A 19435-nucleotide genomic window follows, 5' to 3' on the forward strand; every position below is an offset into this window, starting at 1 on the left:
ACAATTTTTAAGGTAATCTGCCAGGAACAGAACATTCAAGCAATCCTGTAACTAGAACTAAAAGCTAGGCACAGAAGATAAAAAAACATTAAAAATGTGTAAATCAAAGATTGAACAAAACCAAAACACACAAACACTGAAGAGCCAAAGAAATTGGTACAACTGCCTAATGTAGTGTAGGGCCACTGTTAGCACACAGAAGTGCCGCAACACGATGTGGCATGGACTTGACTAATGTGTGAAGTAGTGCTGGAGGGAACTGACACCATGAATCCTGCATTGCTGTCCATAAATCCACAGGAGTACGAGGGGGAGTGGGGGGTTGTCTCTTCTGAACAGCACATTGCAAGGAATCCCAGATATGCTCAATAATGTGCATGTCTGGGGAGCATGGTGGCCAATGTAAGTGTTTAAACTCACAGGGGTGTTTCTGGAGTCACTCTGTAGCAATTCTAGACATGTGGGGTGTCGCATTGTCCTGCTAGAATTGCCAAATTCCATCAGAATGCGCACTGGACATGAATGGATGCAGGTGATCAGACAGGATGCTAACATCTGTGTCACCTGTCAGAATCGTATCTAGACGTATCAGGGGTCCCTTATAACTTCAAATGAACATGCCCCACATAATTACAGAGCCCTCGCCACCTTGAACAGTCCTCTGATGACATGCTGGGTCCATGGGTTCATGAGGTTGTCTCCATATCTGTACATGTCCATGCACTCAATATATAATTTGAAATGGCAACATGTTTCCAGTCACCATGTTGACAGGTCCAGGCGAGGCGTAAAGCTTTGTGTCTTGCAGTCATCAAGGGTACGCGAGTGGGCCTTCGGCTCCGAAAGCCCATATTGATGAAGTTTTGTTGAACGTTTCAGTGCTGACACTTGCTGATGGCCCAGAACTGAAATCTGTGACAATTTGTGGAAGAGTTGCAATTCTGTCACGCTGAATGATTCTCTTTGGTCGTTGTTGGTCCCATTCTTGGAGGATCTTTTTCCGGCCACAGCGATGTCAGAGATCTAATTTTTTACCGGGTTCCTGATATTCCCAGTACACTCATGAAATGGTCATACAGGAAAAGCACCTCTTCATCGCTGCCTCGGAGATGCTTGTGTACTAACTATAACTCCATGTTCAAACTCATTTGCATCTCAATAACCTGTCATTGTAGCAGCAGTAACAATTGTGCCACACATTTGTTGTCTTATATAGGTGTTGCCGAGCGCATCGCCATATTCTGCCTGTTTACAAAATGGTTCAAATGGCTCTGAGCACTATGGGACTTAACATCTATGGTCATCAGTCCCCTAGAACTTAGAACTACTTAAACCTAACTAACCTAAGGACATCACACAACACCCGCCGGGAATCGAACCCGGGAAGCCTGTTTACATATCTCTGTATTATACACATGCCTATACCAGTTTTCTTCGGCATTCAGTGTAATACAGCTACCTATCCTTATCCACATCTCAATATGAGTCACGCACTTTAAAATTACGACAGGTTATGGCCACAGTGCTTTAACATTATGAGTGTGAGAGTTCAACGGTACACTAAGTGTCAGAAATACCTTATGTTCTACAACAGTCAATGAAGGAGAAAACAATTCTGAATGATGGAACCATCTATGAAAATTGATTGCCTGCATAGCAATAACTATTTTGCATGGTTGATCCATATTCATTCACTGATACAACATTGAGAGGCAAGAGATATCTTAGAACAAAGGTTTGGAACATGTTATGATGAACTGGATGCAGAAAAAAGGAACAAAAATGAGAGAGCCTTGTTAATCATTTTCATGCTGGTCGAAGGCAGCTATCTAGAGACAACTGGTACTCTTAAACTAGCAAAGAAAGCGTGAGAGAAGCTCAAGAAGATACACTGCAACAATGGCATACTCCACACTATATACAAGAAGAGAGACTTGGTAAATTTGAAGATGGAAGAAGATGCGACTATGGATGACTATGTGATGAAGATGCTGGCTGCCAACAGGTTAGTATAGTGAGGAAGCTTCACATTTGATGATGAAACATGCTTCTTGAGCTGCATCTGAAGAAGAATGAAGGGCGCATTGCAAGTTTAGAATGAGATGAAGATGGATTGACCACTGACATTATCAACAACAGGTTACAAGAGAAATATCTCTCTCTCTCTCTCTCTCTCTCTCTCTCTCTCTCTCTCTCTCTCTCTGTGTGTGTGTGTTGTCAGATATATCCAACAAAACGGGTACCACACATATATATCGTAATATCTATGAGCACAGATGGCTCTTGACCTGTCAGCTATATATGACAGAATGGACACCACACATATATCTACGAGTATGCGCACTACACCCAAACTCCTATGGAACTCACAAAAAAGATGCGAGCAAAGGGTTAATGGACAGTGGACGCTACAAGAGTGTGACAAGTTGAGAATTTGGGTAAGATGGAAAGCCATATCTGGATGGCCGAGGTAGCTAAGGTGACGCTAGCGTAAAGCAGGAAATCCGAATTCAAGTCCCAATCCAGCACAAATTTTCACTTGCCACCACTGAATTTACATCAGCACCCAATTGCGCATGATGTATTCATTTCTCTTAAAAACTCATATAAGAGAAGTGCCTGAAACTAGAGTCCAAACCCATTAAAAGTCATGAAGAAGCCAAAGCATATGCATCACAACGTAGAAGTCAGAAACAACGTAAGTTTGTGAGGAGCCATAACAAACATCACAAACTAAACCAAGAAGATGAAAATAACACATTCAGCAGAACCAGACTCTCTTCTTCCTACGGTGAAGTGGACCACATCGCCAGAGAGTGCCCACAGTTCTGTGTAAAAGAAGCTAAGGTTGTGCTGACCAAGCAGAATTTTCCCAAAAACCCACACGAGTGCAAGCTCAATAGTGCTAAAAGTGATACATACATTGAAAACTGACCAAGTGCAAGTGCGATGGACAATGATGGAAATAGTGGCTATGACAATGTCCAAACGTGGAGGAGATGCTAATGGAAAGGTGTTGGTTCTGGATTCAGGAGCATCTCAAGAGATACTACAGGACTTAGAGATGGGTAACTTAGAGAAGTAAAATTGGCCCATGGGGAAGTTACTATAGCGACTGGTAAGAGAAGAGTTATCAAGAAAGCAGTAAAATCATGTCATTGTAAGTCAATCCAATTAACATGTGCTTCTGGTGAAAGAACTTGATGGGAATTTGTCTGTTAAACAGATGGGCAAGAAAGGAATGTGTATTAGATTAAAAAACAGTGACATTAGTGTGCCTATTGGTCTCACGGAAGTACTGAAATGGTGATGCTAAAGCAGTGACGTCTCTTTAGTGCACTGTAAATATTACAAAGTGAATAACAGTACAGTGGTGCCCCAGAGCCACAAAAACCATGAACAAGTGGAAAATGAAGCCACAGCCAGATAGGCACAAGTTTTTTGGCACCACAGACTTGGACACAGAGAACCTTTACCCAAATCCTGTGGACGACTAGGTATGAAGAAAAATGTGTAGGGTGTGTGCAAGGAAAAGCCCAGAGACAGCTTTTCAAACCAAGCCACGCTACAAATAAACATGTTCTAGAACTGGTAAATAAGATATAGGTTATATTACATAGACTTCCTTGGTTGGAGCACATTATTATCCTACTTACCTGGATAACTCAAGATATCATGAGTGAAAGTCTTAAAGCAGAAAACTGATGTGTCTGAGTCTTTACAGGAGATTCAGGTACATGCAAAGCTTCCAACAGGAGAATGAGACCAAAGACATTAACAGCAAATTTGAAGAATTGTTCAAGGAAGAGGGCATATTACATCAGAAAAGCACAGTTTACTCCAGTGTGAGGTATCTACATCTGAAATAGATGCCCAACAAGATTACTTGCTGTAAAAATCCTGTGTGAAGTCTGGAAGCAGAAAGAACGTGTTAAAGAAGATTTGAAAACACTCAGAGTGTTTGGCTACACAGCCTGGACAAGTGTATCGAAATCTGATAGACTCGGGGACTGAGCATAAGAATGTGTGTATCTTTTCGAGTGGAAGCAGGATCAAAATAATGTCATCTGTAGAGCCTTAGACAGACAAAAATCCTTTTGAGAAGATATGTCATTTTTGACAATAGAGTATCCCCTCTGAAGGCTACGGTAAGCAAAGAACTGTGTCTTCCTGGGGAAGTAAACATGAAGCAGAGTACAATAGCTGAGCCACAAAGCAATGACGTGAAACAACACAGCATGTATGCAGTGCAGTTCAGCTTTTCAGTTCTATCAAAAGATGGTGACAACACACTTCCAAGGAACACAGAACCAGTAGCAGATGATGCAGCTGAGTCAACAACTGTTCAAGGAGACCCAATCTGAGATGTTGGGTACTCTGTCTCATGACTGTTACTATGATTTCCACTTCCATTTCGTGCTGGGCACTCCATAATCGGTCGGCGCTGTGTCGTGTGTTCCGTCTGCGGACCGCGCCCGCCAGACGCGGCTACATTGGCCCTCTCTGGTCGCTGGTGTTCCGACTGCCGTCAGTGCCCAGCCTGGCTGTCTTCTGAAGTCTAGTTCATGATCTGGGGTGTGTCAGATCTGGTCTCTAATGTCCGACACATCTGAATTCGTTCAACTGCTCCTCCAGGTAAATGCTGACAAACACAGGTGCCACTAAGATAACCGAGAAAAAAGGTGTGTCAGAAAGTACCCAACAGTTCTGGGTCAGTCAGACTGTCAGGCAGATTGTCTTAGATGGCTTTCTTAAGTGTGTGTCAACTGATGACAATGTAGCAGACATTTTAACTAAAGATCTCAGCAGTATTAAAACCGAGAGATTCAGAGACTTGTGAGGACTGAAGTAAGTGTTACTTCCCGTTGGACTACCTGCCACTTTAGTTTTGCATGATTTGTGTTCTTAGTTTTAGTACTGGAATTTAGCAGAGTAAAACTATTAAGTTATTCTCTTCAGATGTCCACTGAGGAGAAGTGTGGCAATTCCATTTGATTAATGCAGTGACCATCATTTGAATTCAGCACTGTTTCTAGAGCACTCAGAAACCATGGGATTTCCAGCTGATATATCACTTTCTGCGTGTGTTCATTGGGATAGCTTAGTAGTTCTTCTCAAAAATATCTCAATGTAAAGACGATAATATGACATTAGGGCCTTTCTATAAACTGTAAGTGTGGGTTTATCTGCAATACATTTATTAACAGTGGTGATACGAGTATTATAAACAAACCACCTATCATCATTCATGTCTTAATACACATTGGGCACTTTCAAATTACAACATAAATATGAAATTAAGAGAAACTAGAAGTTAAAATACGGAAACAAATTTACAGGATTCTTGCTGTAAGAAAAGACAAGTTAATGCGACATGTTAAGCATAAGTTAACTGACGTGAGCAATAGAGAGGAAAAATTGTAGAACAGACATAGACAATACATTGACCAGAGTAAATACATGATGGGTATAAAATGTATTTGGAGATGAAACTTTAGCATACTTCAAAAATTGTATAAAACCAATCAAAACACAAATTACATGTGAAAGCTGAGAGAGCTTTTAATAAATTGTTGGCTTCAGACCATGTGTTATGTAGAGAGAGATGATGATATTTCATATCTGCAGCTGTTTTTCTCAGTTAAAGGAGTTACCATCAACATTTTCTTTTCTAATCTTAGGTAAATTTAAAAAGAAGTATACACAAAACAGCAAAACCCAACATTATTCGTTTCAGTTCCAACTGTTATAAAAACTTCCCGACATGATGTGCCCTTCTTGAGAGTTTCTGAAATATTCAGTTTCCATGGGAAAATTTCCACTCACATCAGCAATAAATTTATCAGTTTTGATGTATACAGCCTACTAAAAGTTAAATCCATCAATTTAGTACTTTTCATTAACACAAGGACGTGCATTTCATTTCATAAAAATGCTTTACCAAAATACTTTCTCACACAATTACAGTGCCTTAGAGTCTCTCAGAGACAGTGGTTTGTGTGTGTGTGTGTGTGTGTGTGTGTGTGTGTGTGTGAGCATGTCCTCCAAATGGTGAGTGGCCATCTTTCCTTTTCATAACAATGTTATCAAAAATGTTCCAACAGTGACATGACACATTGTTCCTGAAATTTTGATTCTGCTCCCAGATTCTATCCTCATTACATAGCTTTTGATAAACATGCAGCCATAGGTTTAATAGCAACACACAAATAGTTGGGGAGGTCCTCTAAAGACGAAGTGATATGAGCACAAAGATCTGTTAACGTAAGTACAGTAAAATCAACAACATTGTACATCAAATTTAATGTCGTCCCCCCCCCCCCCCCCCATCTATAATTTTCCTTTAAAATATATAACAATATAATAGCCTGTCAAAATTGTCATCAAATTCCGCCATCTCCTATAACCAAAATTAGCTTTTGTTGTGGCGTAATGTTTGTAAATGAATGTCCGTAGAAGTCACACTAAATGAATTTCAATTCCAGAGATAAGGAGCTCAAAGACACATCATTTTTCATGTAGAACTCTATGGTTCATGTTGATAACAGATGTGCAGTTACTATTTATCACTGCAGTTAATCTACCATTGTCCACCACAGATGTAAATTACTAAGTACTAAACAAAACTCTTCACATTGCAATATAATAACATCAGTAAACACCTGTGTAGCCTACAGTATCCTGTTCTTGGATCTAATATATATATATTTTTTTCTTCTCCTCAATAAACCACACATAGATACTTAGTAAAATATGAATGATAATTTATTATGTCAGTACATTGCTTTCTTGACCATCCAGTGAATAATGCTTGCAAAGATATTGCATAAATTTTGTGAAATGTTCTCATAGAGGAATGTATTTACTTATTTTGAGCAAAGCAAACTTACTGATCACATTACTATCATCAAGTTAAGCACCTGTGAAAATAATTTAAATACCTGACATAATTATTTCCAATGAAATTACCAGTTTCAGCCAGCATCAGCAATACTCAGATCAAAAAATACAGGATGGAAGATGTCAGCTGAAACTAGCAATTTCACTGCAAATAAATGCGATTGTGCCAGATAATTAAATCATATTCAAAACAATCACCTTGGTCTCCAACTTGACAGCAACACTGTTATTTCTTTTAAGTAGGTGCATCATATTCCATCAACAAGATAGCTACAATTGACAGAGCGCTTTCATCAGAGTACAACTGTCTATAGGGTTATTACTAATCAGCCATGGGAGTATTATTCTTGAATTCTTTTTTATTTACATAGCAGATCATACCACATAAAATTTGGAAGCAGCAAAAACACTGGCTGCAGGGGTAAGTATATTACATTCCCCGTTCAAATGTTTGTGCTTTCTTAATCCATCATTGCATCTCACTTCAATGTAGTCAGCAGAAATCAACAGAATATTTGCTACAGCATCTCCTCACCGATTCATGAAATCCCACAATCCTGGGATCTAAATAGCAGCAACAACTCCACTGTCAAACATAATCAAACTGTTTATGTGGCAGCTGTATGAATCAAGTACGCCATTCCCACAAAAACCAAGTTAGTAATAGATGTCTGCTTGAGAGCAGTCATTTTCTTAAGATGCTATGTGGATAATATGACACTGCTGAAATGACATGGACAATAGCAGATTTTTACAGGCACGGTATGAGGGAATGGCTGCTTATTGTAGTCAGATGATAGGAACACAAGGGTTACGAGAACTCACGTACCTCTCCCAATTCATTCTTAACCTGTCTCTTCCTCTTTTCCCAGTCAGTTTTTGCATCCCCTCTTGCCTGCACTCTTGGAGAAGGCCTACCTTGCTGCCCTCTTGGCATGACTCTGCTCCCTTTTTAAATTGCTTTACATTCAAAATCTGCTACAAGTTAAATCCTCATAATTCTCCATTCCACTACACCTAAACTAAACAGTTGTCACCAATTCTATGGGAGTCTCTCCCTTACAGCCTCGCCACCTGTGGATGCTGCAGCTGCAGTGGAAAGCAGGAATTGCCAAAATATGCCAATAACCTTACCCGATCCTTTACTGACAGACAATATCCTGTCCTGCTCATCCTTAAACAGATCTCCAATGCCATCTCTTCCAATGACGCCAGTAAAACTGTTAACCAGCCACTGACCAGCTCTCCTCTAATCACCCAGTATAACCCTGGCCTTGAAAAACTGAACAACAACCTTCAGCAACGCTTCCAATACATCTCCCTATGCCCTAAGATGAGAAACATTCTTCCCAAAATTCTACCTGTATCACCCAAAGCAGTGTTTTGCTGCACACCCAATCTACGGAATATTCTTGTTCATCCCCATTCCAATCCTGCTCCCAGTCCTGCACCACACGGGTCATTCCCTTGAGGATGACCCAGGTGCAAAACCTGTCCCACACACACATCAAACATCTCTTACCACAGTCCAGCCACAGGCATTTCCTACCCATTAAAAGACAGAGATGAAAGCAGCCATATTATGCATCAGCTAAGCTGTAATTACTGCACAGCATTCTATGTGGCCATAACAGGTACCCAACTGTTTACTCGCATGAATGTCCAGAACCAAACCATGGAAAACTGCAAACTTGACCATCCAGTTGCCAAACATGTTGCACACGACCAAAGTCTGTCAACCTGACACATGGGTACATTTTGCGTAATGTGTAACTTCTTGCCAAATATGTGCTCACTTTCTGACACTGCAAAAATGGGTCATTCCATGGCAGACATGTTTTTTTTCCAACAACAAAAAAATAGTTTACCCTGCTTACGTTATGTAGCTCAAGTGTCTCTTCAGGGAGACAGCCACAATCAATGAGAAAGTACTCATAGCAATGAATAATTACACAAAGCAAACATACTAATAGCCATAAAATTAACCATAGCCTCTGTAGATTTCACACTTGTCACTAATCTGCAAGTTGCTTAGCTTACACTCCCTCCATTACTTACTTTAAGCACAAATTTATTTATGAGGCAAAATAAAAACCATTTAAGAAGTCTTCTTTGTCTTTAAAAGTGAAACAGTGTATTTAAAAACAGAATATTACTAAGTACTATTACAGAGCCAGATACATTGTTTAATTTACATTCCAAATCAGCTCATGGAAAGACGACAATTTTACTGTTCCAGACAGCCAGTTTTGCACCCGATATGCGACCTGCACACATCAGTTTTTACTGTGATTGAAAGACTCTGAAACAAACCAGAAGAAGGGGTAAATGGTGTAACAATGATTATCTGTCATAACTGTGGAAGAATTAGTTTAAGTTTTCTACAAATAATTAGATTCCAGCAGGATGACTATGTTATAAATATTTCAACACAACACTTTGTTGAACACCCCCAAGTTTCTACTTCAGATATGATTAACTTTATCACATTTTCAACCAAAAGAATAATTACCTGCAATAGTTTCACTTAATAGAACAATGCAGCATTTCCTCAGAATGCCAGCTATATTTCACTGTCCTCTGATTCATCATTACATCCACTCACTGACTCATTTTCTTCACATTCCTCTTCTTCCATGACTTCCCAGATGCCTTCTTCAAGGAACTTAATGTACACATCTTTTCCAGATGCTGGTACATAATGACCACCAGAATGCACCATTTTTATCGGATTTAAGTAGTAAGATGTCAGTTCCTCACTCATTTCTTGTAAAACAGAGGAAAGTTTAACATTACTTATTCGATAAAAGTGAAATTAAGTAATAATTGAACACAATAAAACAATTTTTACAGAGAAAAATTTTAATCCAACCTTGTTGCAAGGAAAAAAAAAACAATAAGAGTGATGAAAGAGCATAGAAAACTGAAAAATAGTTGAGACTTTCAAATTAACCAAGCCATGGCAGTGAATTTCATTTTTGGCTCGCAGGTCAGAGACCTGTTTAATAGGACAAACATCTAACTTTAAAAAAAGGAAAAATGAAATGCAAAGATTTCTAAAATTTTAGACAGGTAACATTACTTTGGCCCAGCTGTAAATAGTCAGTTTGTTGTGGTGCAACAAGTCATATTGTCTTTAAATAATTTGCTCACACGTGCATTTCTGAAGAAATTTTTGTATGTAAGGCATAAAATGTCTAAAAGAAGGAAACCGTTTCTGTTGCCAGACACCCCATAATGGTCACATCAATGAGCAAGAATGCTGTGACCTTATACCAAGAGTAGATGTATATCACCCTCAAGCAAAGGCAGCTCGTATGTGGTAACTGTGCACATGTTGCTTGCCTCACAATCAAGACAAGTTATTTTAACTAATGACACAAAGTCGCACAGGAAACCTATGGCATTTATGTAATATGGAACACATCATTACTGCTTTTTGGTCTTGAGTAATAAAGTCCACTTCTCATAAAATTGTTGTAAACATGTAAATAAAGTTTTAACAAGAGAAATATGATTATTAATTGCCAAAGACATATGTTCAGTATTTATGACGAGTTACACTTGGGACAGACTGAATGCTTGTATACATGATATCCCAGACATCAAGGGCAAAACTATACAACCAGGAGAGGATAATAAAATAAAATATTTTGGGATCAAGAACCAATGGTCATATACAGAAATTTCGTGCAGTATGGTGGGATTTTATGAGCAATAGTGTGAGGCATGTTGTTAAGAATTGTTTATATTTCATAGAAGACAAATAACTATCATATCAATGCTGGTGACAAAATAATTAAAAACAATACCTATTCATCTGTGATGTGTCCAATGTAGAATTTACCATTGTTTACTGCCCATCACAGTTTGTAAAATATGGAACATTACCTGTAACAAGAACTTGCAGACACACAAGTAATGTGTGGGAGCAGCAAAATATAAAACCTGGAAAGCTGAATGAATGCGCAAAGAGAGGTTCACAAAGGGAGCACCCAGGTTGGAAGAAATTTATCATCCCAGATCAGGCACAGCCCATAGGTAAAGGCTCTGAGGCACAGCTGCCACAAAGATATATTAAATAACATATAATAAAGTAAAACAATGTATAACAGAATTTAAGTTATTTGGATGCATTTGGAATATTTGCCACATGAATTTAAATGACAGTCAACACTTTTCGGACTGTCGACAATGAGTGATGTTTTTCAAACATGTAGTAGCTAATATTCAGCTTGTACTTTGCAACGTCAGTTAGCTCTATGCAGCAGAGGAGTGGGGCATGGCTTCTGCAGTGTACAGTTCTATGAGCTTGCTAAAGGCTCTGTTCATTCAGCCTAAGAGACTTCTACCAATTGTCGCATGAATTTTCACATTCCACTGCTTACAACAAAAGGAACTCAACAAAGCAGCTGAACCTTTGCTTTCAAATTCCTGTCTCTGTATGTATTTATTACACTTTTAAGGGTCAGTAATCAACAATTTTAATATTTTTAGAGCATTTTAAAGATAGTATTTTGTTTCTGGCACTGGTAATTCTATCCATTGAAGAAAAGGCATGCAAATTTTGTAAATTTCTCACTGGAATACAACTACATAAGTGGCACCACTTAGCAAGCATTTGAAGAATGATTAGAGGAAATAAACACATGAAACATGTCCATTACCTTTAACTGCTAAGTATTTCATTGCCGGACGATGGCGTTTGTGACATAATGTATGTTATTACCAAAGTTTTTTTCTTTAGTGAATTGTGCTCAAGTTCCTGGGTGTTTTATTTCTTGTGAATAACTGTAGCATACCTGAGTCTGAAAACAGCACAATACGAATCCAGTGTGCAATTTGTTAAGAAAAACTCTGGAACATGAGCTTAGGGTGAAGTAGAGTAACCTGGTTTGCCCAGGTCTAACCTGAATATCAATCAAAAACAGAACTAGTGAGGATCCAAAATCAGAATAAACAGAGATACTTCAATCAGTAAAAATACAACTTCCACCTTTCTCTGTTAATGTTCCTTTACTATCAAACAGCAAAATAAAAAGAATTAAAAATAAATGTTTTACAATGTGGTTGTGCTGAACTTCAAGCACACATACTACCTGTTTTACATCATTGTACTTAAGTAACTGCAGATATTTAACCACTCATATGTAATATGTGTAATGGGACACCCAGGAACTTAAAATCAATGTGAGGATACAGTAGTCAGTAATAGATGGGCTCTGTAGATATATCATTCACTGTAAGTCCCCCGATCTTGTTACTGGTGCTGTATACTTTGTTTCTAGAGAGACTGGATTCACTGAGCACCCGTAGACATGACTTCCTTCTAGGCTCACTCTGACAAAGGTCAGCCATCACAGAAATTTGGGATTCATAATGCAAAAAGCAGTGGGAAATGCCCTCTGCCTGACCAACTGAAGGAACAGAGAGAAAACTTAAAAATTCTGTCAAAGAAACCAAAAGTTCATTCATAATCCACACTTGCATATTCTTTCAAGAAACATTCTGTATGGTCAAGGACAGAGGTCAAGATAGTGTAAAACAAGGTATGGAGTTTGTAAATGCCAGACAACAACTTCTTACTGAGGTGCCATTAGTGCCTCTCGCCACACATCATCAATCTGAGGTGTCACTTTATTTCCAACATTCATCCTGGGTAATGTACCTTGACTTACATGAGTACAAAGTTTGTTGTCTGTCAAACAGGTGACAGTGAAAGGTACTATGTACACAAGAGCACAAGCACTGAAGTCTATTTCTCTATTGGAATTAAACAATGGAAAATTGCTACTCATCATATAGCGGGGATGTTGAGTCGCAGACAGGCACAACAAAAAGACTGTAAAACAAAGCTTTCAGCCAAGCAGGCCTTCGTCAGAATAGACAATATACACACAACACACTCACGCAAACATAATCAGAGTTTATGTCTTGCCTTGGCTGCCAGACTGTGGTTTGTGTGTGTGTGTGTGTGTGTGTGTGTGTGTGTGAGAGAGAGAGAGAGAGAGAGAGAGAGAGAGAGAGAGAGAGAGAGAGAGAGAGAGAGAGAGTTGCATTTTTGTGGGAGCGTGTGTGCATATGTTGTCTGTTCTGATGAAGGCCTGTTTGGCTGAAAGCTTTGTTTGACTGTCTGTGCCTATCTGCAACTCAGCATCTCCACTACATAGTGAGTGGCAACTATCCTTTTCATAGTATTGTCTCCATTGAAATTCCTACCCTGATAACAGACCTCAACCAGTCACAGTTTAACATGACAATTATGTATAGAGCTCTGTAACTGTTCACACATATTTTGTTGTTATTTATTAAATATTTTTTATTTTCTATTTTAATGTAACATCATGAAATAAAATGCTGGATGACAAATAAAATAAATCTTTTATGGTCTTTCAAGACAAATAATCCAGTTTACATCATTTTCCAACCCTATAAATGATTTCCAGGCCATTTCAGTTAATTTTAAACGAATAAGCAGCGAATTTGCTTTAGCAGTTCCATATTAACTTTTTATAAAATAAAAGTCATTCAACCTTCATACAGAAAGTATGTGAAAGTAGTGTTTTCGATCAGAAATTCAAATACAATTTGAATCCCATATAATGTGTTCCACATTGTGAACAGTGTTTTGTGTGTGTGAAACAGAGGTTCTTTATAGGAAAGAATGTAAAAGAGTTTGCAGGTACACAAGAGAACTGCAATGCAACGCAGAGAAAAACATGAATGGATATCATGTTGAAGACAATCTGGGCTTTATGCAAAACATGTAAATAATGGTATAATTTTGTACTTTTGAACTCTGTGAAGAAATCATCAAAAGGAAATGCATATTTTACTGAATAAAACTTCTCTTAAGCCATTGCGCTACAAAAGACTCTGTGAACATTATGAAGCAAATTTTGATACGGACAGCAGCACTGGACTTCAATCAGTGTCTCTTTGCCCATATCAAATGAATCTGTTTGTTTACGAAATTGACAGAAAACTTTACAAACTGTTATGTTTTACAACCACTTCCCTGAGTGCTCAATTAACAACGAGTAGCCTCTAATCCATGTTTCTAGCTGTGAACTTAAGCATCACTATAATCTTCCAAGGGAGCCAGTAAAGTATAGAATAAACAATGTGGTGTATAGATTGACATGAAATTCCCAACTTGGCATTGATTGTACACTTTTAAAAGAGGAGGAGTCAAAGCCACTGATATGGTTTAAACATTTTCTGGCAATGCAAACATTTGCAACACTTAGCAATTATTCACCAAAAGAGACAATTTGCATTCAAATTGATGATGTAGACTTAGTACTGTGCTCATTAACCCCACCATGTAGCCGAGTGAGTACTGAAATATATCTGCAATACTTCCCCATTTTGTGCAACAGTCTACATTCCTTCATCCAACATTATTCCAGTGTATTTAGTTGTGCTCTTAATGCTATATGACATAATTTTCACCATGAATACAATGTGAAAAATAATATACAAGTATATGAATAAAATGAAATAAGACGGCATTTCTTATGCCACCCTGGGAGTGTAATTGTCAACCTAAGACAGGTTCACAAACTATGCAAAGAAAAATTAAAAGTCAAACTGGCAATTTAATACACTTGATGATGGAATATCTGCAAAGGGCAGTCAAATTAAAATGAGACAAATTGAAAAAAAAGTAATTAAGCCATTTATTATTTCAAAAGTGATCACTACAACTGTTAATACACTTATCCCACTGTAAGATAAGATGGTCAGTGTCTTTTTGGATAAATATTTGAGGTTGCCTAAAGGGACTATGATCGTACATATGCCTGGCCACATGCCGCCAACAGACCACACTACAGAAGTTCTGCTGGGAAGCCCTTACACATCCTCTGTACCAGGGCCGGCCATGGTATGCGAAACTTCATGTGGGCCAAGTGTGCAGGCCACATGTGGGCCAAGGCTCTGTCTGTCTCTGCTTTGCTCGTTCCTTCCCAGAATTATTTGGTACAGTGTGACATTTCATTTGTATAGTGGTGTGGCATTTGTCAGCTAGCATCACTCAGTTCAGTTTGGCAGAATCATGGAGTCTGAACTGTTAACCCTTTGCTATTTGTTCATTGATTGAATGTTCACAGATCCAGTGGCTTTTTGCAAAAAAAGAAGCAGTCTAGCAATCTGTCATCAACAGCCTTTAAAAATGAATGGGAATGACAGAAGAGAAGGATGAGAATTCTCAGTATATGTTATGCAATCGCATAAGCGATGAATATTGCAAATTTGCTATGAAATGGTATTACAAAATCACACATATAGAATTTAAAAAATTTAGTTGACAACGAAAGTGCAAAAAATTACAGTGATCGACAGACAGGATTCGTTGTTCTGTAAATGAAGAAGAAGCACTTTGAGCTAAATTTATAGGCACACAAAATGTGAAGGAATTGGTGGTAAGAACAACAAAATTTCTGAACTCGCACACTTCTTTTTCCTGCCAGTTGCAACTGTTTTCAATGGAACTGAATGAAGAGTATTACTGCAAAGTATGTTGGTTAAGTCAAGCAGCATGCTTGGAATTATGGTTTGATTTAAAATTCACTATTGTTGAATATATGAAGGAAATAGGAGAGAAGGAATTAAATGAAGTAAATCTGGAATGGATTGCAGACCTCACATTTCAAGTGGACTTGATTGCACATTTCCCATGGTAACACACTGCTAAGTGAGGAACAATTAATTTCTGATTTCCAGAATGAGATTTTTCACTCTGCAGCAGAGTGTGTGCTTTTATGAAACTTCCTGGCAGATTAAAACTGTGTGCCGGACCGAGACTCGAACTCGGGACCTTTGCCTTTTGCAGGCAAGTGCTCTACCAACTGAACTACCCAAACCCGACTCACAACCCATCCTCACAGCTTTAATTCCGCCAGTACCTCATCTCCTACCTTCAAAACTTCACAGAAGCTCTTCTGCATACCTTGCAAAACTAGCACTCCTGGAAGAAAGGATATTGCGGAGACACGGCTTAGCCACAGCCTGGGGGATGTTTCCAGAATGAGATTTTCACTCTCCACTGGAGTGTGCGCTGATATGAAACTTCCTGGCACATTAAAACTTTGAGCTGGACCGAGACTTGAACTCAGGACCTCTGCCTTTTGCGGGCAAGTGCTCAACCAACTGAGCTACCCAAGCATGACTCACATGTGCAAAGGTCCCTAGTTCAAGTCTCTGTGCGGCAGACAGTTTCAATCAGCCAGGAAGTTTAATTTCTGATTTGTTGTAAATGAATTTAAAAAGAAATTTGCATTGTGCAAGGAGCAAATTCTGACAAAAAAACTACGTCCATTTCCCTAAGCTCACAGCCATTAAATAAAACACCCGGTTTGAAAAATTCATTGTTGCTTTCAAAGAATTGCGTGGATAATCTCATAAATGTTTTGAGGATACTGCAATGTTACAACCATTTCTGAGTTGTTTTCGTGACTGTTTGCCATTTCAGTAGGAAGGGCCCCTGTGGAAGTGCAAACGTAACTAAATTACCTGCGAGGAAATTCCCATTTCAATGACAAATCCTTTTCTGTTAAACTGTCCAGGACATCTACATTGCTTTCCTCAAGTACAGCTTCCACGTCTCCTTACTGAGGTTGCAGAAGTGCCACAATATTTCAACTGATGTATTTCTGTGAAAGACCTTTTTTGAAAACTAAATAAGTCATAATTACTTGGCAACCTGAACATGAAAATCTATTAAACTGTTTGTGCCTGTCGTATGCTGACAGTTTGAACCTGATAAAAATTATATTATGTATTCAGTGCACCAAAAATTATTAAATAATACTGAAAATTTATTTATTTGTGATCTATGTTGTTGGGAAATGTAAATCATAAAACCAAGTTGTATGCAGTGCAACTGCACTACCATTTAAATGTGGCATGTTCACAGTTTTCCACTGACTTCCTCCTTGCACTCAGACAGTGTAGTGTGGCAGTGGGGGAAATGTGCAGCAAGGCTGAGCACTATGGCAATCGTGCCCAGGCAGGACTCATGAGCCAAATTTTTGGCCACCCTTGCTCTGTGCAGTCTCAATCTCTCTCCATGTGATTTTTCATATTTTTGGAGCCCTGAAGAAAAATTTTCGTAGCTGTCAATTTGTTTTGAATGAAGAGGTGCCTGGGTAAAACCGTGGTTCCATAGGCAACTGCAAACATTTTTCCGTGAAGGCACTGACCATCTTGTCTCACAGTGGAATAAGTGTATTAACAGTTGTGGCAATTACTTACAAAATAATAAACAGTTTACTTACCATTTTTTTACGTCTGTCTCATTTTCATTCAAACTCCCCTTATAAATTCAGAAGGAAATGCTAATAAAATGAAATACAGAAAGACAATAAATTAATCACACATTCAACAGCACAATTACCTTTTGGAATTATCTGATCTGTTTCACCATACACATGTAAAGTAGGAATCTTCACTGTCTTCAGGTAGTTCTTGTAGTGAGGAGAACACAATGATCTGAAGCCCGCTATCAAAATCGCAAATTTGAAAGAAAATGACAAACCTGTAAAGAAAATGAAAACAAAATGAGTTATATTAGTAACTAAAGATTCCATTTGTCTGCTTTGTTTAACTCAAAATTATTTTCTTACTAATACAACACAATCTTAGTAATTTACAATTTCTACAGCTACCACAAAAATAATAAATGGAGCAAAGCTGACCAACATGCATATAAATGTATATTGTTAAAAAGATTCTATAACTGAATCCCCAGCTTCTGGAACATTTAAAAATTCTGAAAGACAGAAATCGAATTGTCTTTTTGCTTTACTTCATGAATTGTCGGTCCAGGTCTGCTTATCCCTTCGCTAGCAGCTGATAAAAAGACGTCCACAATGGTTTTAAAATTCATGTTTCCACTTTCATTTCCTACTAGATGTAAACTTGTTAAGTCATATGAATAAACATAGTTTATAGTCACTGCATCCACTGAAATTGTGCCTCGAGAAAGCCACAGTCTGCACTGGAGCACATTAACACATATAAATACAAAAAAATGAGTTCATTCAAATGATGAGAACTTGACAGTTAAAACAAATACATCCTGAATTTGTATCATCTGCGAATTAAATTCACTCACATTTATGCACAGAAAGTAACTACTTAAAATGGGTAACACACAAGACTAGAATCCAAGTACCAGTCATTCACTGATGTAACTATGGCAGAGCAGACAGGGATATGAAAGTATTAGGAAACAGCTTATCCTACAATGAGAGAGATAGAAATACGGAAAGGAAAAAGGAAAAGTTTTAGAAAAAAGAAAAGGAAGCACACATAACAGTGGAGAAGAAGTCAGTCACATAAGTGACACAAAGAATAAAGTTACAAGCAAGCATGGAACATAATTTTTCTTTGTATTATCATTTCAGAAACAAAGTCGCATAAATAAGTTTCCAGGGAAAGGATATACTGCTACTCGCTTTGAAGATGACACACTGAGTTGCAGACAGGCCCAACGAAAAAACTGTTAAGCATTAAGCTTTCATCCGAAGCCTTCTTCAGAGAAAAAGGAAAGAAACACACACACACACACACACACACACACACACACACACACACACAAGTAAGCACACCTAACACACACGACTTCTAACACCAGCCACTATGGCCAGAAAACAATTGCGTCGCATTGAGCAGAAAAAGAATTACATGTGTGTTCATCTTTGAAGGGAAAGTACACAAACAGATCTGTGGCACAGCCATGAGCACCTGAATGACACCCCCCTATGCCAACCCATTTATGGACTATCTAGAGGAAACCCTCATAGCTTCCCAAATCCCTTAATCCTTAATCTAGTTCAGATTTCCTGTACTGTATCCCTACACATCCCCAATCCTCCCACCACTTCCAAGAAGTTGCAACAAAGGAGTGCCCCCTTTGTCACCCATTACTACCCCTGACTGGAATAGCTGACCCACATCCTTTGCAGGGCTTTGAGTATCTATCATTGTGCTGTCAAATGAGGGAAATTCTGTCCAAGATCCTTCCCACCACTCCTAAAGAGGTATTACATCGCCCACCCAGTCCCTACAACATCCCAGCCCACCCTATGCCACTCCCAATCCCAACCGCTAGTCACAGGTATCATGTCCCTGTGGAAGATCCATTTGCAAGACCTGCCAATCAACCCTCCCAGCACTTCCCATTCCTGTCCTGTCACAGGCTTATCCTACCCCATCAGTAGCCAGGCCAATTGTGAAAGCAACCAGGTCATATACCAGCCCTGCTGCAATGATTGCACAGCTTATGATACTGGTATGACTACCAACCAGCTGTCTGCCAAGAGCAAATTGCACCACCCTGTGGCACAACATGCAGCTGCACATAACGTGCCTGATTTCAATGGCTGCTTCACAACCCGGTCCATCAGAATCTGATGATGGTCATTATAGACCGAAACTGGTAATCTGTTAACAAAAAGTTTGTGACCATAGACATAAAGTAAAGGAAACTTATTGCATATAAGGTCACTGTTTTATTCACGATAATGTT

General features: G+C 38.7%; 1 protein-coding gene across 1 annotated transcript in view; it reads right to left on the reverse strand.

Annotated features, from left to right (window-relative positions):
• Positions 1-8997: 8997 nt before the first annotated feature.
• LOC124795341 (esterase OVCA2) overlaps positions 8998-19435 on the reverse strand; it is a 36555-nt gene continuing 26117 nt past the window's right edge. The window contains exons 4-6 of the mRNA XM_047259328.1: positions 17300-17440; positions 9413-9666; positions 8998-9202 (exon numbers count right to left, since the gene is read on the reverse strand). Of these exons, the coding sequence (XP_047115284.1) occupies positions 9464-9666; positions 17300-17440 (344 nt within the window). The 3' untranslated portion in view covers positions 8998-9202; positions 9413-9463. The remainder of the gene's footprint in view (positions 9203-9412; positions 9667-17299; positions 17441-19435) is intronic.

The sequence above is a fragment of the Schistocerca piceifrons genome, chromosome 4 (assembly GCF_021461385.2).
Source record: "Schistocerca piceifrons isolate TAMUIC-IGC-003096 chromosome 4, iqSchPice1.1, whole genome shotgun sequence".
NCBI lineage: Eukaryota > Metazoa > Arthropoda > Insecta > Orthoptera > Acrididae > Schistocerca > Schistocerca piceifrons.